Source organism: Sorghum bicolor, chromosome 5, assembly GCF_000003195.3.
Source record: "Sorghum bicolor cultivar BTx623 chromosome 5, Sorghum_bicolor_NCBIv3, whole genome shotgun sequence".
Taxonomy (NCBI): Eukaryota; Viridiplantae; Streptophyta; class Magnoliopsida; order Poales; family Poaceae; genus Sorghum; species Sorghum bicolor.
The window spans coordinates 67,576,287-67,602,347 of NC_012874.2; the positions used below are offsets into that span (position 1 = coordinate 67,576,287).

The 26,061-nt window shown below is 41.3% G+C and overlaps 3 protein-coding genes across 9 annotated transcripts; 1 reads left to right on the forward strand and 2 right to left on the reverse strand.

The window, feature by feature from the left end:
- LOC8068317 (putative disease resistance RPP13-like protein 3) lies at positions 9,124-14,385 on the forward strand. 5 transcript variants are annotated; one of them, XM_021461706.1, is made up of 6 exons: positions 9,125-9,412; positions 9,514-10,390; positions 10,805-11,662; positions 11,756-12,810; positions 12,921-13,052; positions 14,061-14,385. In XM_021461706.1, exons 2-5 carry the CDS (start codon positions 9,570-9,572, stop codon positions 12,929-12,931), a joined length of 2,745 nt encoding a protein of 914 aa, XP_021317381.1. In that variant the 5' UTR covers positions 9,125-9,412; positions 9,514-9,569; the 3' UTR covers positions 12,932-13,052; positions 14,061-14,385. The 5 variants fall into 5 exon arrangements, with proteins under 5 accessions (XP_021317379.1, XP_021317380.1, XP_021317381.1 ...); XM_021461704.1 differs by having other exon boundaries at positions 9,124-9,412; positions 9,561-10,390; positions 10,805-12,810; XM_021461705.1 differs by having other exon boundaries at positions 9,124-9,412; positions 9,566-10,390; positions 10,805-12,810.
- Positions 19,051-20,701, reverse strand: LOC110435316. 2 transcript variants are annotated; one of them, XM_021460768.1, is made up of 3 exons: positions 19,723-20,701; positions 19,550-19,632; positions 19,051-19,424 (listed from the first exon to the last, which is right to left on the reverse strand). In XM_021460768.1, exons 1-2 carry the CDS (start codon positions 20,549-20,551, stop codon positions 19,625-19,627), a joined length of 837 nt encoding a protein of 278 aa, XP_021316443.1. In that variant the 5' UTR covers positions 20,552-20,701; the 3' UTR covers positions 19,051-19,424; positions 19,550-19,624. The 2 variants fall into 2 exon arrangements, with proteins under 2 accessions (XP_021316443.1, XP_021316442.1); XM_021460767.1 differs by having other exon boundaries at positions 19,550-19,638.
- Positions 21,251-23,910, reverse strand: LOC8068318 (putative disease resistance protein At1g50180). 2 transcript variants are annotated; one of them, XM_021460766.1, is made up of 4 exons: positions 23,711-23,910; positions 23,273-23,549; positions 22,270-23,138; positions 21,251-21,693 (listed from the first exon to the last, which is right to left on the reverse strand). In XM_021460766.1, the coding sequence occupies exons 3-4, from the start codon at positions 23,082-23,084 to the stop codon at positions 21,417-21,419; spliced, it is 1,092 nt and encodes a 363-aa protein (XP_021316441.1). In that variant the 5' UTR covers positions 23,085-23,138; positions 23,273-23,549; positions 23,711-23,910; the 3' UTR covers positions 21,251-21,416. The 2 variants fall into 2 exon arrangements, with proteins under 2 accessions (XP_021316441.1, XP_021316440.1); XM_021460765.1 differs by having other exon boundaries at positions 23,266-23,549.

Below are 26,061 nucleotides of genomic sequence, written 5' to 3' on the forward strand. Positions count from 1 at the left end.
CTCTAAGGTTCATGGGCCCCCGGCGGTCGCACCGGCTGCCCCTCCCTTAGAGCCGGCCCTGAGCACAGCTACACTACAACCTTGGAACTCTGGCGCTTGGAAGCGCTCACCCGTTCTTTGATCTGTCGCGGTTGCACGCGGCCGCTCAGAGCCATGTGAAAGGTCCTAATATGGCTAGAGGGGGGGTGAATAGCCTATTTAAAAATTCTACAAATTCACTAGAGCAAGAGGTTAGTAAATAACAAGCGAAGCTTTTTGCTCTAGCTCTAAAGAGGGTTTTGCAAGCCACCTATCCAACAATTCTAGTTGATATGATCACTAGGCACACAAGAGCTATGTCTCTACTTACACTAGAGAGCTACCTAGAGTTTCTATACAAGTATGTAAGCTACTCTAGTTTGCAAGAAAGTAAGAGAGAAGGTTTGATCTTTATACCACCGCGTAGAGGGGATGAACCAATCAATGATATGAAGTCCAATCATCGGGAGAAATCCAAAGTACAATCACAATGGAGACACACGATTTTCTCCCGAGGTTCACGTGCTTGCCGGCACGCTACGTCCCCGTTGTGTCGACCAACACTGGGTGGTTCGGTGGCTAAGAGGTGTAGCACGAACCTCATCCTCACTAGGACACCACAAGAACCTACCCACAAGTGAGGTAGCTCAATGACACAAGCACTTTACTAGAGTTACCTTTCGGCTCTCCGCCGGGGAAGGTACAAGACCCCTCACAATCACCGGGAGATGGCCACGAACAATCACCAACTCGTGCCAAAGCTCCTCCGCTACTCCAAGCCGTCTAGGTGGCGGCAACCACCAAGAGTAACAAGAACCGCAGCCAAATCGATCCCCAAGTGCCACTAGATGCAATCACTTAAGCAAATGCACTTGGAATCACTCCCAATCTCACAAAGATGTATAATCTATGAAGGAGATGAGTGGGAGAAGTTTGCTTAGGCTCACAAGGATGTCTAGTATGTTAGAATGCCAAGAGAGTTAGCCCTAGGCCGGCCAAACACATATTTATAGCCCCTCAAACAAATAGAGCCGTTGGCTCTTTCACTAGGCGAAATACGGAGTCACCGGACGCTCTTAAAGGGGCACCGGACGCTCAACACCTGCGTCCGGTGCTCCAAAGTTAGCCACGTGTCAGGGTCCAACGGTAACCTGCAGAGCACCGGACGCTAAGCAAGTTACCACCAGACGCGTCCGGTGCACACCGGACCCGTGCGCAGAGAGCTCCGCAAACTCGCAGGGTCACCGGACGCGAGCCACCGGACGCACCCTGAGCGTCCGGTGCTCACCGGACTCATGCGCAGAGAGGGTCGCCAAACCGCCCGCACACCGGACGCTGAGCACCGGACTCACTCCGGTGCGTCCGGTGCACTCTGCTACACCCGACAGCACACCAGACGCTAAAGGCCAGCGTCCGGTGCCTCTGTGCAGAGCGTCCGGTGAGTGTTTCTCCGATGACTTCTCCAAAAATTCCCACCGGCGCAATAGAAAATATACACTTATTTTTCTCAAACCCATCCTCTCGCTACCCTTCAAACTTCAACTCCCTTCTTGAAGTGTGCCAACACCACAAAGTGTGTACCAACAAGTGCACATGTGTTAGCATTTTCACAATCATTTTCTTTGAAGGAGTTAAGTTAGCTCACTAGGTTCTAAATGCATGCTCATGAACAATGACACCTAGTGGCACTCGATAACCGCTCAGCCAAAGAATTCCCCTCTTTATAGTATGGCTATCTATCCTAAATGTGATCACACCCTCTATGGTGTCTTGATCACCAAAACCAAAACCCTAAGCAATACCTTTGCCTTGATCTCCATAGGGTTTTATTTTTCTCTTTCTTCTTTTCCAAGTTGAGCACTTGATCATCTTGTGGTCATCACCATCATCACCATGATCATCTCTTGCTCCATTACTTAGCATGTACCAACCTCAATAAGTCTACACCCACTTAGTATGGAGGTTAGTACTAGGGTTTCATCAATTATCCAAAACCAAACTAGGGCTTTCACCATGGAAGACCTGCCTGCCTTCGCCGATCGAGAAACCTGGGGGATGGGAGATGAATGGTTTCTGTAACACCCAAAAACTGATTTTGAATTAATAGGATTTAATTGGAGTTATTTAAGCATTTTTGTGAGCATTTAATTTAGTAAATAAATAATTTTTGTTAAAAATTAAAATTTATCATAAGGTTAGAAAACCTGTTTTGCATTCATGCTGGAGCATATTTTATTATGTGCTGATTGTTTCTGTTGGAGTTTCTTTTTTAGAATTTAAAATCTGTTTGGAGAAAGCTTTTGAAAAACAAATTAAAAAGAAAAGAAAAGAAGAAAGCCACCCTCGTGGGATCAGACCAGAGGCCTAGCTTCCCCCCTCCCCCTCGCGCGGCCCAGCGAAGGCCCAGCTGCGGGCCTCTCCTCCCCTATCTTCTCTCACTGGCGACCGGGCCCCGCCCTTTCTCCCACCGACAGCATGGACCCACATGTCAGCGCCCCTCTTCCTTCTTCCTCGAGTCGTAACCGAGCCCGACGCCAACAAACCCAACCGAGCCACCAAATCCCAAAAACACCGGGATTCTTTGCCAAATCGTGCTCTACCAAGCCCTATAAAGCTCCCAGCAACGTCTCCACGTCTTGTTTTTCCGTTTATGCGACCAATCCGAACCCTAAGCGTCATGCTCGACGATTTTTGGATCTCACCGAGGTACCTCACCGCCACAGCCGTGGAACTTCCTATCCATTGCCCGGTTGACGAAGACAGGACTGTGCCGAGCTTCGTGACGCCGTTGCGGAGCTGCTGGACCATGTTTTCCTCCTTCTCGTGTTTCCTATGACTCGCTGACTTGTGCCGAACCTCTGTAGGAGCCCCGTTTTCGCCCACTACGGCTACAAGCTCTCTCCACTCCTTCCTCGTCCAAGCAAAACTCATTGGTGAGTTCGCGTGATGCCCCTATTCGTTTCTGTGTACTCAGTTTTGTCTTTGGTGGACAGCAGTGGAGGTTCCCGAGCTCCGGTGAGGCTCTCCCATGGCGCCGCCGCGCCGGACTCCTGGGAGATGGCCGGGCCCCCGCTGTTTCCCCTAGAATCGTTCTCGGCCGTCGGATGGAAGATCAACGGTCCTCAATAGAACTTACCCCTTTGTTGTCAATTTTGCTAAAGAGTCCCTGGTTTCTTTATGATTCGAACCCGCGGTCCTTGGCGTATTCACTGGTATACGCTTTTTGGTTTCGAAAGCGTATTCTGCGTCGGTTCTTTCAAAATACGTTTTCCAGTAATTACAAAAATGCCATTGATTTTATAACACTTATAAAATGCTCATTTTAACTCCGATTTGATCCATTCAAATTGCGTTAGATTCGTCTTCTCGAGATCCATATGTTAGTGGTACTGTTTCACCAGTTTGAAACTTTTTAATTTCGTGGTACTATTTAATTAATTATTCTTTTATAGGAAATCTTAGAAAATTTATAACTTCTAGTTTTAATTCTGATTTTTATGATCTTTACGTTTGTGTGATAGTAGCGCTGCGTAGAATGTTTTTATAAACTTTTATATTTGTTTTATCACTGTTGGTGTATTGTTCTAGTTATAGCTTGTTTGCTTTGTGTATGATTGTCTCCATTGAAATACGTGTTGTTGATTGTTGATTGAGAATAGACGGTGAGCCGTACGTTGATGAGCAAGACTAAGTCTTTGACGACCAGAGCTTTGATCAAGGCAAGTATAACTTAGAACTATCCTTGTTACCTATAAACATTTAATACAATATATATCATATGCATGTGTCCACCTTGACGACCTTAGCAAAATCATAGATGATTGTTACCTTGGATTCCTTGTTACCTATTTGATATGCATTTGGGGTAGTTATTTTTAGTTCTTGATTTTAATCCATGATCTTGTAAGATGATTAATAGCTATGCAATGAACGTTAAAAGATGACTGATAACCGTATGAGATCTTGTCTGTAAGTGATCATCGGGATAACAGTGCAATTATAAGGGCTATAATGGCTCTGGCTTTAGCTCAGTATGAAGACCTTTTCTAGCTTGTTAGAGGTTACCCGAAAGGGCGCTAGAGGGGCTTGCCGTTTTGAGTATATTGTGGCCTATGTCTTTATGTGTATAGGTTGCGCGTCATTGTGCCATTGGAAGGGGGGCTCTATATATGCGCGCCCAGAAAACCTTGCGGCCTTAACATGTTAGACGAACTTTTTAAAGGCTTCATAGTGATTCCTGCCGACCTTCTTTAAGAGGTTGATCACCTCGGGTGAAAGGATAAATCATGACTCATGGGTAAAGACGTACAACCTTTTGCAGAGTGTTAAAAACTGTTATACTAGCCGTGCTCACGGTCAAGAGCGGCCTTGGAGATTCTTATATTAAAGATGATGACACTTATTAAGTTATTATGTTCATTTGTTTATCGTTTATGTTTAGTATTAACTATGCTTACATTTGATCATGTGGTTATGGGATTTATTTATGATACCTTGACATTTGCTATTTAAATATGAACATGGTATACACCTAAAAGCTAAATGCAATTAAACCAGTGTCAGCTAATTGAGCCTCATGAACCCCTGGTTATACTTGTTGAGTACGATATGTGCTCACTCTTGCAATTTCCCAACACCTCAGGTTATGCAAATGATGATGATTGGATTGAGGATTATCGATATGAGTACTAGGTTTGGAGTCAACCGGTCAACAGTTGTCCCTGTGTGGTGCTTCCGTCGAGAGAGTTTGTTTATTACCGTTATCTTTATTGTATAAGACTATGTGATTATTATTGTTCCGCTATGTAATAAACAATGTGATGATACTCTTGAGATTTGTCTACTTATGTGTGCGACTGTTTCTGGGGCACATATGAGTCTTTTATGCATCCTATCTTGTTCTTGAAATATGGGTGTAATAGTTTTGATCAGTCTCAATGGTGAATTTCACTTTACTGTTTTGAAGACTGCCACATCAGCTATGAAGATTTAGATTGAGAAATGAAACTGACTCTCTCAAGTTCAAGACAAGCTGTTGTAGTTGGTAAAAAAAAGAGACAAGCTTCTGCAGTTAATATATACATGATATTGAGATCCAATGTGCCATTTTGACTATGTAGCCATATGAATTTGATAGCCAATAAGTAGGAATTACGTGAAAACACGCAGCGACGACACATACTCCCTCCATTCCAAATTGTAAGTCATTCTAAGAATCTTGGAGAGTCAAACTTTTCTAGGTTTGACCAAATTTATATTATAAAATAATTATTATTATGGTACTAACTAAATATCATTAGATTTTTTCTTAATTATATTTTCATTGTATACTCACTTTACGATACAAATCTTAGTATTTTTATCTATAACTTTGATCAAACGTGAAAATGCTTTGACTCTCCAAGATTCTTGGAATGACTTACAATTTGGGATGGAGGGAGTACTACACAAGCGAACTAACTTCCTAGGATTTGCATTTCACAGAACTGACGTTTTCATCTAGCAGCTTGTCTATTTGTGGCCAACACCATGTAGCATCAACCGACGAGCCACAATACACAATATGGAGAATTTGCCTGAAATAACATCATGACTTTCCCAGATGCATGATTCTTCCTTTTTTCAGATCTTAAAACTTCAATATTTGAGACCGTAGTACCAGTTTACTGCTGCTTGTAGGTAGCCATCAGTTTTTGTCTTATGCTCCTCATGCTCTTCCTGTGAGCCTTGTTGGAATAAAAAAATACCATATCTATCACAAGGCTAGTAGTAGATAATTGAACTGGACAGCAAATAAGTAGGAACTATATGAAAACATAAAAGAGGCGTTTGTGAGGGTGGCTCAGCTGGGCTGCAAGGCGCACTTGGCCCAGCACGCAGACCGGCCACCCGCAGCCAAAACAACCCTCTGAGTCTAGCTCTAGAGATACGCTGGGGATGGGCGTTGTTTTGGAGCCAGGTCCTCGCGGCGCACAACAGGGGCAAGTGGGGGGCAAGATAGTTGTATTTGGTGGTTTGGCCTGGCCCTAACATGGTTCACAAACACAATCTCCTCTGAACCAGACCGTTTGCATATTGGAAGACAACACATAGGCTGTTGCAGCATTTGGGGCTGGTCTAGCGTGGCCCGGGCCTAGCGAGCAAGCCAGGTTGACCACGGCCACCCTCACAAACACCCCCGAAGTGAACTTGGAGTGAAAATGGAGACAGTTTAACAGCAGCCGAGTATTGGCATATCACATTTACACCTATACGCTCTTGGGTCAGACCATATCAAATATACTTTCAGTCAAAATAGCTTGACTGCAGCCGAGTTCAATCTTTCAGTTCAGTGACATATACCATATCAATATACTTTCAGTTTCAGTACACTGGTAAAGTCATATGAATGCAAATGCAGATAACATTTAGGCAAATGCAGATAGATTTTCATTCCAGAACAAAAAAATTCAGATAGCATCTCTTTCAGTTCACTTAAACATTCAGGAATAAGGGCACCTAAATCATCACAATTGAATGCTTTGCCTTTATTTTAATTAATATTCAGTAGGGGCTTCAAGCCCCTCCTGTTCTTAAAAAAAAATCATGACAATGGTGATTTTTCTCCAACTCTGCATCCTAACTTGACATCGGCACTCCTCTAACATTTTACTGGCTTTATAGGTCGGAGAAATCTGACGCAAAATACATCTGATGCTCCCAACCAGCTAGCGCTCACCACATATTCACTGAGTTCTTGTGCGGGAGTGGACTGCACCACCACTGCCACCGAATCTGGACCAAAATCCTTCAATTGGGAAGGAGGTAGTGCAGCACCCGGTGACGCAGCCGGCGGTGGCCATGGAACTCGACGCCCACAAGCAGCAGCCGGCATGGAAGGAGGCGTGAGTGTAGGATTGGGGAGGGAAGGATTTGGCGCGAAGCAGGGAGGCGGGGCCAGGAAGGAGAATCGCACGCTTCACAGGAGATCCGGCCGAGCGCGTAGGAACGAAGCTCTCCGTGCTCAGTGGGCGTTTCATCCAATTTCATTGCCAAACGATTGAGAGTTTTTTTTATCTGGACTTATATATATAACTCGTGCTTATATGAGTTATTACAATAAGATCTTATTTAGTTTATTACAGAAACTAAAATTTTTCAAGATTCCCCGTCACATCGAATCTTACGGCATATGCATGTAGCATTAAATATAGACAAAAATCTTGCGACACATGCATAGAGCATTAAATATAGACAAAAATAAAAACTAATTGCACAGTTTATCTGTAAAATCACGAGATAAATCTTTTGAGCCTGGTTAGTCCATAATTAGATAATATTTGTCAAATAAAAATAAAAATACTACAGTGTCGAAAACCAAAAAATTTTTGGAACTAAACAAGGCCTAACTTGCGTCTAAATTAATATGGAGTAGGAGTCCTAATATAAATAGATTCCTCACATCCTAAGTATTCTAATTAGAACTCTTAATAGTCAAATAGAAAATGATAAGAATTACGTTCTTTATTTTGCTCTGCTTTCTTTATTTAGTTAGATATTGGAGACAAAAGAAAAATCAAAGTCCTAGTCTATTTTCCTTCTTCTTCTTCTCTAATAATAAAAAGACAAAATTTTTGGTCATTTTGGATTTTGGTCGAGCCCAACTATTCGCTTGTTTTAGTCTAAATTGGTTAAAACTCGTGTTAAACTTACAAGTTAGATTCCGCCCATAACTTTCCTTTTTTCTCTCAACCCAATTGGACAAGGAGTCCTAGTGCCATAAACAGAAAATAAGATAAAAATAATGGAAACCAGATCCGAGACGAGCATCATTTAATTAATCTTTAGACTCGTGGACATATAGAAAAAATCATGAACTAAAATTTGCACAATTATATATTAAGAAAATGCCCGTGCATTGCTACAGGAGAAGGATCGTATGGTTGGAACTGCATGATCTTCTTCCTACTTACCGATGCCGCCTTCAATCTGCTCTCGCTTGCGTGCACTGCTTCATGCACCCCTCAGTTGCCTCCTTCTCCATTGGGCTTCTAGCACCCACAGTCGCCACCTCATACAGGATCACTGCCTTACCAACCTTCTATGACGTCCTACCCTAACCATAAGGTTCGTGTCTACCACTCAAGCATAACGCTCTCACCGCTCACTCTATGCAAACTTTTATAATTGTTTGCTGAGGATTAAAAAAAGAAAAGAATGATTTTATTTATGTTCTTGATTTTCTAGTATCTAGGTAGATCTTGGTTCGTCAGGTGTTGGGTTCAAGCCCTTAGGCTTGCGTAATTTTTTCCTAATTTGCTATTTATGAGCGGACATAGAAGTGGACAGACTAAAATTTTTATGATTAAATATTAGATAATTTATTATTTATAGGCAGACAAACAAAATAGACAGACTGAAATTTTTATGATTAAATATTAGGTAAAGATTTACACGTTCTCTATTATAATAGATTTTTTATTAGCTGGATCCGTCGCTGCCGTGACTAATTTGTTTTTTTGATGAAACGGTGGGGGAGCTCCCCACCCTTTTTTTTTGTATTTCAAATTAAATAAAGGAATAGTTACAAAGGCAGGAGCCGAAGATTACAAGGCAGCACGCCCAAAATAAAAAAAGGCAAAACTGTTACATGTAAGACTCTTTCCAACTACTAAGAGCAGAGCTAACACTGGGTCGCTGCCGTGATTAATTTGTTGCATCGTTGGAATTTGGGAATGGATCGGACTCCGTATTCTACTCGAACTCAACTGACCTGGCTGAGCTGTGTTCATATACTATGGGCGGATAGAAAAAGTGGATAGACTAAAATTTTCATGATTAAATATTAGGTGAAGAATCATAGTCCTATATGAATGGACTGGTGAATAGAATTTCGTGGTGAACATAATTTTATAGAGAACTGAAATGTTCACAATTTATTATTAGATGTAGACATTTAATGTGACGGGTGATAAACTTTACCGCTCGCAACCAAACACGCCCTTAAAGAGACCGTGGATAGTCAAGAAACATGAACAGTAGAGGAGCTCGCTCACTCTCTAATGGGCACCTTGGCCCTTGATAGAAAGTGAGGAAAAAAAAAAGACATCATCAATTAAGCCCGTGGACCATCACAATGAGGCCGTCTCTGTCTTCTGTCCTCCACAGTCCACACCACACTAGAGCGTCCGGACGCCGGCCGGGAGATAATGCGGACATGATCTTTGCCTTTTGCTGTAGCATCACGATAATCCTCCCCTTCAACCTGTTCCAACGGCTGTAGCAGCCCGGAATCAGGGAAGGCTCCTCGGCTGGATCCGTTAGTTGCCTTGACCACGGGCGGATCCGGCCGGCGCGGCGCTGCGACAAAGGGCGGTCGTGATTCGCGACACCAGCGGTGGCCGGTAACTCCTCGGTGAGTTCAATCTCGCGCTAGCTCTTCGTGCCCATCCGAATAGTTCCTATATTCTAGCTAGAGTTCTAGCACTTTGTGCCTTACTTTTGGTTTTGGGTCAGTATGCATCCGCAGCACAGCTGCCTCACTCCTTAGCGCGTTCGTCCAGGACAGATCCATGGCGGTAGTGACTGGGGCTCTGCCAAGCGTCCTCGCCAAGCTCGGCGATCTTCTCATCGGAGAGTATAAGCTGCAAAAGGGCGTCAAGGGGGAGATCATTTTCCTCAAAGCTGAGCTCGAGAGCATGAAGGGCGCACTCGAGAAGCTCTCCAGTAAACCGGCAGACGAGCTTGACATTCAGGACAAGATCTGGGCCAAGGATTTGAGGGAGCTCTCCTATGATATAGAGGATAGTATCGACACGTTTATGGTGCGTGGCAAAGCCAGTCAGTCGGCCAAGCTGCATGGCATCAGGAAGTTTATTGACCGAAGTGTCGGTTTGTTCAGAAAGGCAAAGATTCGCCATGGGATCGCTACTGAGATTAGAGACATCAAGAGCCGTGTTGTAGAGGTGCACGAGAGGCGTCGCAGATATGATGTCAGCCTCGGTGTTGATAAGCCTAGCACAGCTGCTGTGGACCCACGTTTATTTTCTCAGTACACAGAGATTGAAGAGCTTGTTGGCATTGTCGAGACAAGAGATGAGCTAATCAATATCGTGATGGAAGAGAATGAAGTGCCCATTCAGAAAGGCAAGATAGTTACCATTGTTGGATTTGGTGGGTTGGGAAAAACTACTCTTGCTCATGCAGTTTTTGACAAGATTAGACCAGGATTCGATTGTTGTGCTTCTGTATCAGTCTCTCAAACTCCTGATTTGAAGAAATTGTTGAAGGGCATCCTGTATCAGCTTGACAAGAAGTATGAGGACATCAATGAAAAACCATTGGATGAGGGTCAGCTCGTCAATGAACTAAGAAAATTCCTTCGACGCAAAAGGTATGGAAGCATTCCTGCCATCAATTTGTACATGGAAAGAATTTTTTTGTCCTCCAGTATTTTAGGGCCTCCAATACGTTTCGTAACACTAATTGTACATACAGTTAATGAGAAATGTGCTTGCTGTTGTGGTTAAACAAAAAAACAACCAGTAGAGCCTTTTTAATCACTATTCTGGCAAGTAAAAGCAATGCCAACAATAACTCTCAGCTTCCAGAGTGCCTTGGTAAAGATTTTGAGTGGACATATTTAATTTGCCCACAGACTTGATAATCGAGTAGACCATAGCTAACTTTGTCTAATTATTACTAGTATTCTATAAAGCGTGCACAACGTCTTATATGAGCAATATCAGAACTTTCTGTCCTAATTTCATTAGTTTTTCTTGCTAATAATAACCTACCATATCTATAGGTATTTCATTGTTATTGATGACATATGGGATATCTCAGTCTGGAGAATGATCAAATGTGCTTTGCCTCATAGCGATGCTGGATACATAATTATTACAACCACACGTAATTCGGATGTTGCTGAAAAAGTTGGTAGTCCTTATAACATGAAACCACTTTCTCAGAATAACTCCCGAAAATTGTTGTACAAAAGAATATTTGGTAATGAAGGGAAAGACAACAATGAAGATATAGAAAAATGTCCCGATGCAGAGTTAACTGAAGTATCAGAGAGGATACTAAAGAAATGTGCCGGTGTACCCTTGGCTATTATTACAATGGCTAGTCTACTCGCTTGTAAACCAAGAAATAAGATGGATTGGTATGAGGTGTGCAACTGTATTGGTACCGGTCTTGAGAACAGTATAGATGTGGAGAATATGAGAAAGATCTTATCATTTAGCTATTATAATATGCCGTCCCATCTGAGGACTTGTTTATTATATTTTAGCGTATTTCCAGAAGATTATAAAATAGAAAAACATCGTTTGATATGGATGTGGATAGCTGAAGGCTTTATCCAATGTGAGAAACATGGGGAGTCCTTATTTGATCTAGGGGAGAGTTACTTCAATGAGCTCATAAGTAGAAGTATGATCCAACCCATACATGGTTATAATAATGATACGATATATGAATGTCGTGTACATGATATGGTGCTTGATCTTATATGCTCCTTGTCAAGTGAAGGAAACTTTGTTACTATATTAAATGGTACAGATCACATACCTCCATCAAATACGATTCGGAGGTTATCCCTTCAAAATGGCAAGGAGCATCTTTCTGAAACTCTGGAAACCAAGAGGTTGCAACAAGTAAGGTCAGTTGTTGTCTTTCCATCTGGCATTAGTTTGATGCCAGTTATTAGGAGTTTCCACTTTCCATCTGCCATTAGTCTAATACCGGTCTTTAGGAGCTTCCAAGTTTTACGCGTACTGGACTTACAAGATTGTGATCTTTCGCAAGGTTATGGTCTCAAGTACCTTGGGAACCAATTTCACTTGAGGTACCTAGGACTATGTGGCACAAGCATTGCGCAACTGCCTGAAGAAATAGGAAGCTTGCAGTTTTTACAAATATTGGATGTACGGAGAAATAAACTCTCATGCTTGCCATCAACTGTTGTTCAGCTGAAACATTTGATGTGCCTGTACACCGACTTGTCAATCAGAGTGCCAAATGGGATTGGGAGCTTAACAAGACTTGAAGAGATGTCGGAACTATTAATTGATGACTCCAACATGGACATCCTAGAAGAATTGGGATGGTTATCGGAGCTAAGAGTGCTGCGTATTGCCTTGGGCGGATGGAACAACAATCTGGTGGAGTGCCTAGGCAAGCTGCAAAAGCTCCGCGAGCTTAGTGTCTGGGCTCGCGGTGGTCAAACCAACATTGGTGGATTGGATGCCTGGGTTGCCCCTAGACATCTCTTTAGTCTGTCGACACGGTGGGGCTGCTGGTTCTCAACCCTGCCAGCATGGATTAATCCGTCGCTTGTGCCGGACCTCTCCAAGATATTCATCGGCATAAGGGTACTACAGCAGGCCGATCTGGATATACTTGGGAGGTTGCCTGCTCTTTGCTATCTAGAGATGCAGGTGGAGCATGAGGATCTTGGAATCCCTAGTGGATTCCTCGTTGGTGCGGATTCATTCCCCTGCCTTTTATCCTGCGAGTTCCGGGGATTTGTCAGGCCTGTATTGTTTCAGCAGGGAGCTATGCCGAGGCTGAGAACGCTTTGGTCCTGGTTTTCTGTACGAGGGGCGAGAGAAATCGCCAACAGCTATGGTGGTCTCGACTTGGGCTTGATGAACCTGCCATCGCTCCAGAAGGTTAGCGTTGGATTGGATTGCAATGGCGCTAATGATGAGGAAGTGAAGGAATTGAGAGCTGTGCTGAGCCATGGTACTAAAATCCATCCTAATCGTCCACGCCTTTGGATAAATAGGAAAGCGGTTAAAGATACAGGTGTGGTTCCTCCCATATTTACAAAATCCATTTTATTGATTGATCCTATCATCCTTTCCCTATCCACTTTTTAACCTTAATCCTTTTTTCTGCTTCTATCTCTGTTTCAGATAATGAGTGAATGACTGGTGTTACGGCGTGCCTTGCTGCGGAGGAAGTATGGAGGGGAGACAGGGAGGTTAGGGCGCCCTGATCTGCGGCGTGCCGGAGCCGTGGCTGGGAGGCAGCAGATCGGGACAGAGGTAGGAGGAGACGCCAGGCGCTCTAGGGAGATATAATCTCAATCCTGGGCTAAGCCCTTTTCATTAAACCGAGTTGAACTCTTATAGTCTTTTACATAATAGGAAATCTGAGTTTCCAACAAACTCTATCTAATAACCCTCTGTAAATAGAATTAATAATTAAGACTTCTAAAAGTCTAATAACTGAGAGTCCTAGAAACAAGGGACTCAACTCCCTGGGCGTGATCAGCCACCTGATCAGCCACCCAGCGCCCTATCCCTTCTACTATAGACGTTGCCAGTCATAACAACTGGACTGGGCAAAAGATTTCTAATTATGCAGCTCCAGTCCATCCCAATCGGCCAATCATTGAGGTAGCGACATTAAAATCACAAAGTGCGCTGGGCTACAATTGTTTCCATGTCTCCCTAAATAAAATATCCCTGCTTCAAGTTCACCTCCCTGCAGCCTGCAATAGCTAATGAAGTTGCAACACTTAAACAGACTTCTTTTTTTCTAAAAAAATGGTGTCATTTAATCTCAGTGACATTTAGAGAGATGGAGGCCCACAGTTTTTAACTAAAATGATACTAGCACTAAATTGACAGAATCAGCTGTTTGAATGTCAGGTAAATGATTATGATCAGTTGCAGTCTCATGTGATGGAGAGTCCCAGTTAAGGTGTAATGTTTTGCCAATTATACTTGAATGATAAGCTCAGTTAAGGTGTATGTTTTATGCACGCATGCTGCTAACTTGGAGGCCTTCATAGCCTGCTAATTAATTCTTATCAAACACTTGTTAGTGATGTGAATTATACTTTTTGTTGCCCTAAAAAAAAAGTTTTCGTCTCACATTCAGATTCACCTCCCCGCAATATCCAACTTGTGAGTTAAGTTAAAACCACTAAACTGAATATGAACACGGTTATGAGGTGTATTTTGTGCATGCTTGCTACTAACTTGGAAGGCATCATAACAAGCTCAATTTCGCTTCTCATTTAGATCGTTTCTTCCCATGTGTTGCAGGGACAGTGGGAGTCCAGGAGACCTTGCCTTTGGCGAATGGTAGTACAATTGGAAGTGTGTTGCAACAAGTCACTTGAACGTCTGTTAAAAAAAAACAAAAAGAATGTTACACATACAGATTATATCTGTACATTTCTCAGTACTGATGTCTGCTTACAAAGAAGTACAAGTTAGCAGCAACTGTGCACAAAAACACCTCATAACAGTGCTCAGATTGTACCTGTACATTTTTTGGTTGCCTGATCCTCTTGCGACTCATTGTTCCTCTGTTGTATTGCCTGGTCTAGGTTTTTCTTTTTTAATAAAACCACCAGCTCTCCTGCTTGATTCTTTTCAAAAAATATATTTTGCTTACTCTGCTGTCGAAGGCGTGTTGCAAAACTTGCAAGCCAGTAAATACAGGGCACGAAAGATATATAGCTCTGCAATTGCAACTCTAGTCTTGGGAATCTTTTTTTTTTGTTTAGATTTCAGATTCTATCAACAAAATGTTGTGATAATTTCCATAGTTTCTACTACATTGCATGTATTGCACAGTTTGTTCACAGTAGTCTACCCTTGACGAAAAAGGTGAAATTTGCGTTGATTTTCCAGCTTGTGGAATTGGTCATGTTGTGAGCTAGTGAGACGGCAGTCTGTTGTAGCTACGAAGCATATTGTTGCAGCTAGGGATGAAAATGGTACGGATATTTTCCGACCGTATTCGAGACCGAATTCATTTAGAGGGGTTGAGATCTGTCCGTATCCGAGTCCGAATGTTTAATATCCGATACCGTATCCGTATCCGAATATTTAAATCGTATATTTATGATGTCGACATCCAATCGTATCTTATCCGACATTGTTGATATTATCCGTATTCGAATCCGAATCCGACCAAAAATATGAAAACAAATATGATATCAGTGATATCCGTTCGTATCCGATCCGTTTTCATCCCTAGTTGCAGCTACGAAGCATGCTCTGTTTCTATGTGCTCTGTTCTGTGCCCATGACACATTAAAATCTGGACCACAGAGTGGGGTGCCATATATTGTGGATGAGATAAAAATCATATGGCAGTACAACAATCCCAGCTTTCTTTCTGGTGCCAGTGCCATCAGTCACTGATGCCAGTTAATTGATTATTTAACTCATCACTCACTGAGGCCAGTTAATTAATTTTTAAGCAAGCATAGTAACTGGGAAGTTGGGCCTTGTTTAGTTCCAAAACTTTTTGCAAAATGGACACTGTAACATTTTCATTTGTATTTGATAAATATTGTCCAATTATGGACTAACTAGGCTCAAAAGATTTGTCTCGCAAATTACAGGTGAACCGTGTAATTAGTTTTTATTTTTGTTTATATTTAATACTTCATGCATGCGTCTAAAGATTCGACGTGACAGAAAATCTGAAAAATTTTGCAAATTTTTTTAGGAACTAACAAGGCCTGGTCTACTCCACCACCAAATCCATCCGTAGAAAAAGGTGGGAGAGGGTACCTTTTATATTCTACTTAATCCCCTCCAACAATTGTCTGAGACAAGAAGTTCCTAATTAACAACATCTCCCTTTACCCCTTTTTGCAGATTGTACTCCCCGATGAGGAGATCACCGAGCTTGGTTATGACGCGGGAGTTGTTAGAATAGAGGTCATTCCCTGCAGCAGCATGGGCGAAATGCATGGTCCACGTCGCGTCCGTAGTAGAGTCGTCGTGTGTAGGAAGCCTGGCGCCGAGACCGGGGCTCGGGCGAGGCGTCGATTGCGCTCGAGATCGGGGCTCGGGCGAGGCGTGGATTGCGCTCGAGACTGGGGCTCGGGTGAGGCGTTGATTGCACTCGAGACCGGGGCTCGGGCGAGGCATGGATTGCGCTCGAGACCAGGGCTCGGACGAGCCATGGATTTTGTCCGGGACCAAGGCTTGGACGAGTCACTTATTGCTTCGAGCGAGTTGTGGGTAGTGTTCCGTTCGACTAGGCCTCTCTGTTGGGCCGAGAGGAAGTGGGTCTTCCTTTGCCGCTTTTCCCCCTCTTGATTTGAGTATCCTGGTTCATGGTACCCGGCATATAGCTTTATTATGCACAATCATATAGGTCATATTATGAAGAATAAACTTAGTGAGTTGATATATCCGACAGTTTGTTTACATATTTATAATTTTTAATACTATTTTAGGATGAATCAAAATCTGCAGTAGTGATGCAGTTCTTTGTTTTTCAAAAAATTGTTAGCAAAAAGAACTCTTGAACAGCTACAACATGGAGCCTTCACATGTGTATGTATGTATAAACTGAAACCTGCATGGCTGCTTCAAGGTCTCTTCACATCCACATCCAAGCAGGGAGTTAAAATTGTAAAATTTATCACAACCAGTTCAATGGTGAGTGGATTACCTTTGAGAATTCCTTGATGTAAACTTGTTTACAATGCCAAATCAAAATGAATTTTAGATAAACGTCAACAGAACCAGATAACTGGATACATAGAAAGATTCGTTGGAGTCAAACTTCCACTTTAATTGGATACACATTAATAGGATTTGTCTTACTCTTAGCAGTGCTCGACCTGCCCTTTAGGGCAAAATTATTTATAGATGGATCTTTCCGAGTTATAGCAGTAAGACCTGCTTCCGCAGCTAACCAGATAATTTTCAATTGCTCATTACTTTTAAGCTTATATGTGCAATTTTTTACAAACTACAACTGCTAAGGAGATAGCCAGTCGGTCCCCAGCACAGAAGTTTTGAGTTTATTTGTTACACGAATGAAACATATATTTTTGTCTTTCAGTTTTCAGTTTTTTTATAGGATTTAGAAGTCACTTTGTACAATGTTTGGGTCAAACATTAAAAATATAAATCATCAATAACTTTTAAATTATTGACTTTGCAAATGTGAAAATTATATGAATAGATTTGTCTTGAATATATATATATATATATAATTTTTTCTAATTTTTTTTATAAAAATAAGAGGTCAAAGTTGTATTTTAGAGACCGTGTCACTGTCCTAAATGACTTCTAAATTCTATATGGAGAGAGTAATAACTTCAGATTTGATGATTTTTCTTGTTTTTTTAAATCATGTTCTAGCAATTTGTTACATTCTTACAACTATTATTTTATCTATCTTTTCATGTGACCATGTTTTATTTATTTAAATTTTGAATTTCAAAAAAATGACAACTTCAAACGTTATTTTGGAACACTAAATGGTTTCAGCTGAAAAATTCATGAACGTAGAAGTTATAGAACTTATCAAGATCTACAACTTTTATTTTGGTCATTTCTTCATCCGATAAAGTGATGGCAACATTGTTCACAAAATTTACATGTCTCTCCTATAGTTTCATAGACTATGAGAGGGATGTGTGATATTTGTGAACAATGTTACTACCACTATGTCAGATGAATACATAACTAAAATAAAAGTTGTAAATCTTAAAAAGTTATGCAACTTTATAGTTGATAATTTTTTTTATTTGAAATCATCTTATCTTGGAAAACAAAGTTTAAATTCGTAAAAAAATGAATTTTGACTTTTTTAAATGACCTTGGATGGAGAAACTTCTAAAATAAAAGTCATAGATCTCGGAAAGTTATGAAAATTTTTAGTTGATAACTTTTTTATTTAAAATAATTTTGTCAAAGAAAACAATATTTGAATTTCCAAAAAATTTTAAAATTTGAATTTTTAAAACGATCACAGATGGACAAACAACAAAAGAAAAGTTGTAGATTTTAAAAAGTCATGATGCATTGTTATTTGAAATCACATTGTCATGAAAAATCACGTTTGAATTTCTTAAATTTGAAATTCAAATTTTGTAAATTATGTCAGATGGAGAAACTACCACAATAAAAGTTGAAGATCTCCAAAAGTTATAAAACTTTGTAGTTAACAACTTTTTCATTTGAATTGGTTTAAGGCTCCAAATACTTATTTTAAAATCAGATGAATATAAAATGGCTAGTTCGAAAATCTCATTTGGACACAAACATGTTACTGGCAGAGTGGTTAGAGGCTGAAGACGTGCAGCAGGAGGTTGGGGGTTTAGGTGCTTTATGGCTATCTATGGTGGGTCCTCTTCTAGTAATAATTATTGTACTATCGGTTTAAAATCCAGCAGTGATGGGTTTTTTGAATCAACAATGATGTGAAGATATGGAGTAGTGCAAGTGTGCTGCTAGCCTGCTACCACACGTATTTAAGGACAAACTTAGAAAATTTTGATTCATGATGACTCGTATTTAAGGACAAAGAGAGTAGTTCCAGTTTCCTAATATTTTTTTTTTCTAAAAATGCAGGACATAGTCTCATTGTGCTCCTACTTTTAAAATTTTAATTAAAAAAATTTAGTGTAGAGGTTGCAATTAATTGCAGGTTGCAGCGAGGTGAATCTGAAGCTGAGGAACAGGAGAAATTAAGGTTTGCAAAAGAGCGAAAGGAAAGAGGCAAGGCAACAATAAAGAACAACATTTGTAGGCAGCACACTTTTATGTGGCCCACGCCCACCTCAAAGCATTGGATGATCCAAGGGTGGCCGATCGAAACGATGGCCTCCTTCCTTGCCACATCAGCAACAAATACAAACAGACTCTGCAATAAATACATTATTATAGTATACAAATTCTCCCTTCTCAATTACTCCGCGGTGCTCGGCGCATAATTTTTTTTTTTTTGAAAAGAATCGAACAACAGAGCTGCTGATTTCATTAAAAATGAACAACCTAGTTGAGTCGTTGAAACTGAACTCACAAGTTGGATGTTGCAGGGAACATCATTGCCCTTGGCTGCAATCTCATATCCAAAATGTCCCAGCAGCACAAAACAGAGCATATAAAACAGAGCATGCCGTCACTAGTGCCCAGTAAAGTAACCTAATTGCCATTGGCTGTAACCATTTTGGAAAAAAAGAAAGAAAGAATGTCCAGACTAATCACCATGCATACTGGCATCTATGTCTGATGACCATAGCCACAGGCTGGAAATTAACATGAAACGGGATAGACTCCTGAAGATCCAAGTGACCATACATAATGTGGAATCGGTTCAATGTACTGAAAGCTATGCAAATGAATTTGCTTTTTGACAGCTTCGAGTATCCATACAAATTATGATAGATAAATAAATAAATAAATAAAAAGAAGTATCCATACCAATTGCACTCAACAGGAACGTAAACAGACCCTGCGAACTTTTAGGCATCCTGTGACCTGTGGAAAGTAACCACAAATTGGTGCCAACAAGTTCCGGTTCCAACAAACAATGTTAGCGAGCTCTGGTCCCAACTCTTCCTCACCGGAATAACCTTGTGTTCAATCTATTGTTTCCTGGTCTCCAGGCCACCGACTGTAGATTTGTGAATTGTGAGCCCAACTCTGCCAGTGAAACAGAGGATTCTTTGTTTAGGGAAACAGGCGGGAGAAATGGCGAAGTGAAAGGACAGAAAGGCAAGAGAGAAGAGTTGTAGCCAGCGATTTTTTCATCTGTTCGTGTCGCATACCTCAATGTGCTTGGTGAATTATGATGGGCTGCGGTTGCATGTAGAGGAACAGATATCTTTTCTCTGGGACATCATTCATTCATCTGAAACAGAGGGCAGAAAAAGAACCAATTAATCTCACAAGAAAAGGAAACGGACACGAAGCAATACGGACGAATTTGAGCAAGCAGCACCTTGGTCTTCAGAGCATCCGTCTATTAAAAGCCTGGGACGATTGGGATGAATTTTACTGGCATGCCACAGCTTAGCCTTCAATTTCTTCACCTCCTCCTCACTAGCGCCTTCAGAGTCCAACAAAAAAAAGATATACTGGAGGGATGGCAAGATACCCAGGCCAAAATCGAGACCAACAACACCGTCGCTGCTGCCGATTTCAATGGCCTCCCGCACAAAGAACCCAGAGCAAAGGGTTCTGAGCCTTGGCATAGCTCCCTGCTGAAACACTATGGGTCCCACAAATCCACGGAAGTCGCAGTATCTTAGGCATGGGAACGAACCAGCACCAATGACAAATCCCCCAAAGATTCCGAGTTCATCATGGCCCACAACCAGATTTAGTTGACGGAGAGCATGTAAGTTCCCAAGTATGTCGAGATCACGCTGCTGTACCTCCCTTACGGCGATGGATAGGATGGAGAGGCACGGCACATGTGATGGATTCATCCACTCTGGCAGCGTTGAGAACCAGCAGACCGACTGTATACGCAATCTACGGAGACATCGAGGGGCGACCCAGGCATCCAATCCACCGATGTTCTTTTGATGCTGCGGGACCCAGAAATAAAGGTCTTGGATGTTTTGCAGCTTTGGTAGGCACTCAACCAGCTTGTCGTTCCATTCATCCAAAGTAATCTCCAGTACCCTCAGTTCTGTTAGCTGACCCAACTCTTCTAGAATGTGGATATTGGAGTCATCAACGCGTATATGTGACAGCACTTCCAGGCTTGTTAGGCTCCCTATACTATTTGACACCCTCGTTGAACCTTCAATCTTCAGGCACATCAAATGTTTGAGCTGAACTACATTTGATGGCAAGCAAGCAATTTGATTTTCCTGTATATCCAGTATTTGTAGAAATTTCAAGTTTCCTATTTCTTCATGGAGCTCCACAATGCCTGTGCTTCATAGTCCTAGACTCCTAGGTACCTCAAGTGAAATAGATTCCCAAGACACTTATTAAGGTTGTAACCTTGTGAAAGATCACAACATTGTAAATCCATCACTCGTAAAACTTGGAAGCTCCTGAGGACTGGTATTATTAGACTACTGTCTCGTAGCGGGACAACAATTGACCTTACTTGTTGCAGGCTCCTAGTTGCCAGAGTCATAGAATCATCTTCCTTGCCATTTTGAATGGATAACCTCCGAATCTTACTTGATGCAGACATTTGGTCCATACCATTTAGTATAGTTACAAAGTTTGCTTCACTTGACAAGGAGCAGATAAGATCAAGCACCATATCATGTACACGACATTCATATACATTGCTAGAGACGCCATATATGGGTTGGATCATACTTCTGTTTATAAGCTCATTGAAGTAATTCTCTCCAAGTTCATACTGACTCTTTCCTTGTTTCTCACAATGGATAAAGCCTTCGGCTATCCACATCCATATCAACCTATCTTTTTCAACTTCGTAATCTTCTGGAAACATACTCAAGTATAATAAGCAAGTCCTCAGATGGGATGGCATATTATAGTAGCTAAACGACAAAATCTTTCTCATATTCTCAACATCAAGATTATTCTGGAGACCAGTACCAATAGAATGGTATACCTCATACCAATCCATCTTATTTCGAGGTTTACAAGCTAGCAGACTAGCCATTGTAATAATAGCCAAGGGTACACCGGCACATTTCTTTAGTATTCTATCAGATACTTCGGCCAACTCCTCGATAGGGCATTTTCCCATGTCTTCAACATTGTTGTTGTTTTCATTACCAAATACTCTTCTGTACAATAATTTCCTCGAGTTATCCTCAGGGCTTTCAACTTGTAAGCACCACCAACTCTATCAGCAACATCAACATTACGTGTAGTTGTAATGACTGCAAATCCAATATCATTTTCAGGCAAAGCACATTTGATCACTTCCCAGACTGAGACATCCCATATGTCATCAATAACAACAAGATACCTATAAATACATAGGAAACTATCAGTAAAAAGCAACCTTGGAAGGAAAAACATTTACAATCAATTTGATTAAGCAACATACACCTTAAGCTGAAATCGTTAGGTCCAACAGGATTAACATGTAAAAATAGTCATTTTGGACAAGGTTTGAGTAAACATTGGGAATATAAATCATGAATAACTTTTAAGTAATTGAGTTTAGAAATATGAAAATCATATGAATAGATTTGTCTTAAAAAATACTTTTATAAACTTATACATATACCATTTTTTAATAAATATTTTATAAAAACAAGGAGTCAAAGTTAGGCCTAAACAACTTTCTTTATGGGTGTGGAGGGAGTATGTAAACAAAATTGTTCCCTAATAATATATGTTTGCCAAATAAAAAATAATTCCACTGGGGAATAGAAGATTGTTCCCATTGCTATTTAATTTCCACTCAATAACAACGTGAAAAATATTCTGGTTGCTTTTTTTTATTTTACCATGTCACGAATGAACATTCCTTACTGACCATGTGCATCGTAAGATAGAACTTCATATGTACAAATTGCTGTCAGGAATGCTTCCATACCTTTTTGGTATAAGGAATTCTCTAAGTACATTGATGAGCCGCCTCTCATCCAATGTTTCTGCATTGATGTTCTTGTCAAGATCATAGAGCAATTCCTTGAATAATTTCTTCAAGTCAGGTGTTTGGGACACCGAAATAAAAGCACAACAATGAAACAGTGATCTAATCTTCTCATACACTACTTTGGCAAGAGTTGTTTTTCCAAGGCCTCCAAATCCAACAATGGAAACTACCTTGCCCTGCTGAAAGGGCACTCCATTTCCATCCATCAGTACCTTGATTAGCTCATCTCTCGTCTCATCAATTCCGACAAGCTCTTTTGCCTCTTTGAACTGAGCAAATAAACGAGGGTCCACTACAGTAGTTGTGGTAGGCTTATCAACACCATTGTTAACATTATACCTAAGACGCCTCTCATGTACCTCTACAACACGGCTCTTGATGTCCCTTATCTCAGTACCAATCTCGTGGCGAATCTTAGCCTTTTTGAACAAGCCAACACTTCTATCAACAAACTTTTTGATACCATGCAGCTTGGCTGACTCATCACTCTTGCCACACACCATGAACGTGTCAATGTTGTCCTCTATATCATAGGATAGCTCCCTCAAATCCCTTGCCCAGATCTTGTCCTGAATGTCAAGCCGGTCTAGCGGCGTGTTGGAGACCTTCTCGAGGGCACCCTTCATGCTCTCAAGTTCAGATTGGAGAAACTTGATCTCCCCCTTCACCCCCTTCTGCAGATTGTACTCACCAGCAAGCAGCTCGCCGAGCTTGGTGATGACACTTGGCAGCGCCCCTGTCACAACCTCCATCCTTTTTTCAAGCTAGCGTGAGTGAGGAGACCGCTGTGCAAGTCTGCCGCTCACCTGCAGTAAAGTAAGCAGCGGCATGGGGAGTCACATGGATTGTGAACAAGAGAATGCAACAGCTTGTGAAGTTGATCTTGTGAAAAAACAAAAAGCAGATCGATGGAGACCAATTTTACTAACTCACCGCTCACCAGATGGTTGCGAAGGGAGCCGATGGTGAACGCTGGATCAAGCTGTGCTTGTGGCCAGATCGATGGGATCTGGCTTGATTTTGAGTTTTGAATCTGCCCCGGTGTAGCCACCCAGCAGCTCACTTCTCAGTGCCCTAGATTCGAAGTTGGAACCTGAAGAGGATGGAGCCCGACTCGATGGAGGAGCAGCAGCAGGGATTGCTAGTGGTTATTGAACAGCCAGCAACTAGGCGTCTGGACTTCACAATGGCCACACAAACACGCTCAGTCTGCGAGTCTGCAGGTCAAGGTAAGAGTGTTGGATGCCATCAATCAACTAGCTAAGAGTGATGAACAGACACATAGAACTTACGCATGTGATTTACCACTTAACACGAGCGTTTTTATACTGTGATGAACAGTAAAGACGTAGATAGAAAGAGAATTAGTAAGACGCACCGATCGCTGCAGGATACGTATGGAGATGCTGCCGATTTTCCAATTCAGCCGCTGCTCGTGGCTGAATCACCCAGTCCCTCACTCGCTCGTCGCTGGATCACACACTCACTGCAAGTCTGCAGTGCAAAGTGCGCTGAGAGGTGAGAGCTTTCTGGATGGGATCTGGCATGAAGAGGAGGAAGAGCCTGGTGAGACTAAGGGTGGGAGTCATTAATTAATTATTAGAAGGGTGAATTAACATCAAGCACAGTACTCCCTCTGTCCCTAAAAGCTTTAACTTTTAGAGTTGTCTTAAGTCAAATTTTTAAACTTTGTCCGAATTTCTAGAAAAAAAAACACTAAGATTTATACTGTCAAATTAATACCATTAAATTTATCATAAAATATATTTTTATAAAATACTTATTTTATGTCAAAGATATTGATATTATTTTTTATAAAGTTGATTACACTAAAAAGTTTGACTCAGCTTTTAAGGACAAGGGAGTGTACTGGTATTTTTTTTAGATAATGGAAAATTCCAGCTTCAGCCTTCTTCTTAAAAGAAGAAGCATCAGTCCAAATTTATTACAGTAGCACACCCATAATTAAAACTTATTATAGGTTCAGAATTAATGTTTAAGACGGTAAATGAAAGACCATCCATGCGATGCGAAGAACTCCATGGCTCTCGATTCTAGTAGCTTGCAAGCGTCACGAATCCGTTCCTTGTCGTCATCCGAGCGCTGCAACAGAGCCTAAAATCGTAACCAGTGTGTCCCCCTGAAAAGAACCTGCAAAAAAGTTTTTGGGTGACCTTTGTCAAAAACCATATCGTTCCTTGTGATCCATATTGCCCAGCAAAACGCCGCAGCCCCAGTTAATAATAGATGATTATGATTGGATCCTCCTAGCTTTGACCAACTATTGAAAAGATGGTTCACGTTCCTTGGAGGAAAAATACCAAACAAAACAAATGCAGCACGCCAAAGAAATCTGGCATAATGGCAATCAAAAAACAAGTGTTGGATAGTTTCAGGTGTGCTACAAAGACAACAAGCCTTACTCCCATTCCAATTCCTTTTAGCAAGGTTGTCTTTTGTGAGTACCACCCCCTTTTTTAAGAACCAAAGAAAAATCTTAATCTTCAAGGGCACTTTCATATGCCAAATTTCCTGGGTAACCTTAATCCCATTATTAACTAGGTATTTGTACATGGATTTAACAGAAAATAAGGCATTATTATTTAAGTTCCAGACGAAAGTATCCCGACCCTCATTTAAATTAATAAAAGCAACTCTCGCAACTAGACTTTGCCATTCCAACAACTTGTTCCCAACTAGTGCCCTTCTAAAAGACACATTGAGAGGGGTGGAATTAAGTACATCAGCCACTGTTGCTTGTTTCTTGCGCACTATATTAAATAAATTTGGATATTGGATTTTTAAGGGTTGGGAGCCCAACCATTTATCTTCCCAAAATCTAATTTGAGTTCCATTGTCTAGTTTAAACTTCCCAAGACTTAAGAAAATGTCTTTGACTCCCAACAAACTAAGGAAGGACCAAGTTGCTATGAAGGCACACCTTGATGGAGTTGGTGTAAGTGGCCGGCAGCAAGGTGTCGTTTTGTGCTCAGTACCCATTAGGCCACTAGTCACAAACACTTGGTCCGTGTTGGTTTTGAGATCGAAATCACGCTTTGTTGAATTTAAAATAGAGCTAGGTAGCATCCACTAGCTAGTAGTTTACAGCCGAGAGCTCTATGATTCATGTTTTGGTCGGTCGTTCACTTTGGCTCGATCCATACTTTTGCATAATCTATGTTTGTCTCATAACTCGTTCAGTTTCAGACTAACTCCGTTACAAAGCAAGCCACCATATAAAAAACCATTCTTTGCCGTGCTGTTTGGGACTTTGTGTTGCAGGTGCAGATTCTTTTTTCTGCTGCACAAGGAGCATAATAATGATGACAAATCAAAGAGGGTTGGTGCCTTGGTGGTGGTTCACCATCTCCATATACGCATCCATGCATTGAACAATTTGTGCAATCACATCTTGGTCGTCACTCCCAAATTGTAAATCTCAATATGCACGTTTTTATAGCTCCACTTGGTCGAATAGCTAAGTTCACAGCAGCTCCAAATATATGATTTTTTTCTCATTATTTTCTTACAAAAGGTTTAATGTTACGCTTCTCCAGAAATATACGAGTTCTTGATAAGCTAACTGTGCAATTGTGAGTGTTAGGAAAGGAATGGCAGCACTAGTCATGGTGGTACTTGACTCATTCTCAGCTTCAGGTACTGCATGCATGGTAAACGACATGTACAGTCTATCAAACAGTAAGTATCTCATCTAGACTTGGCTCACTA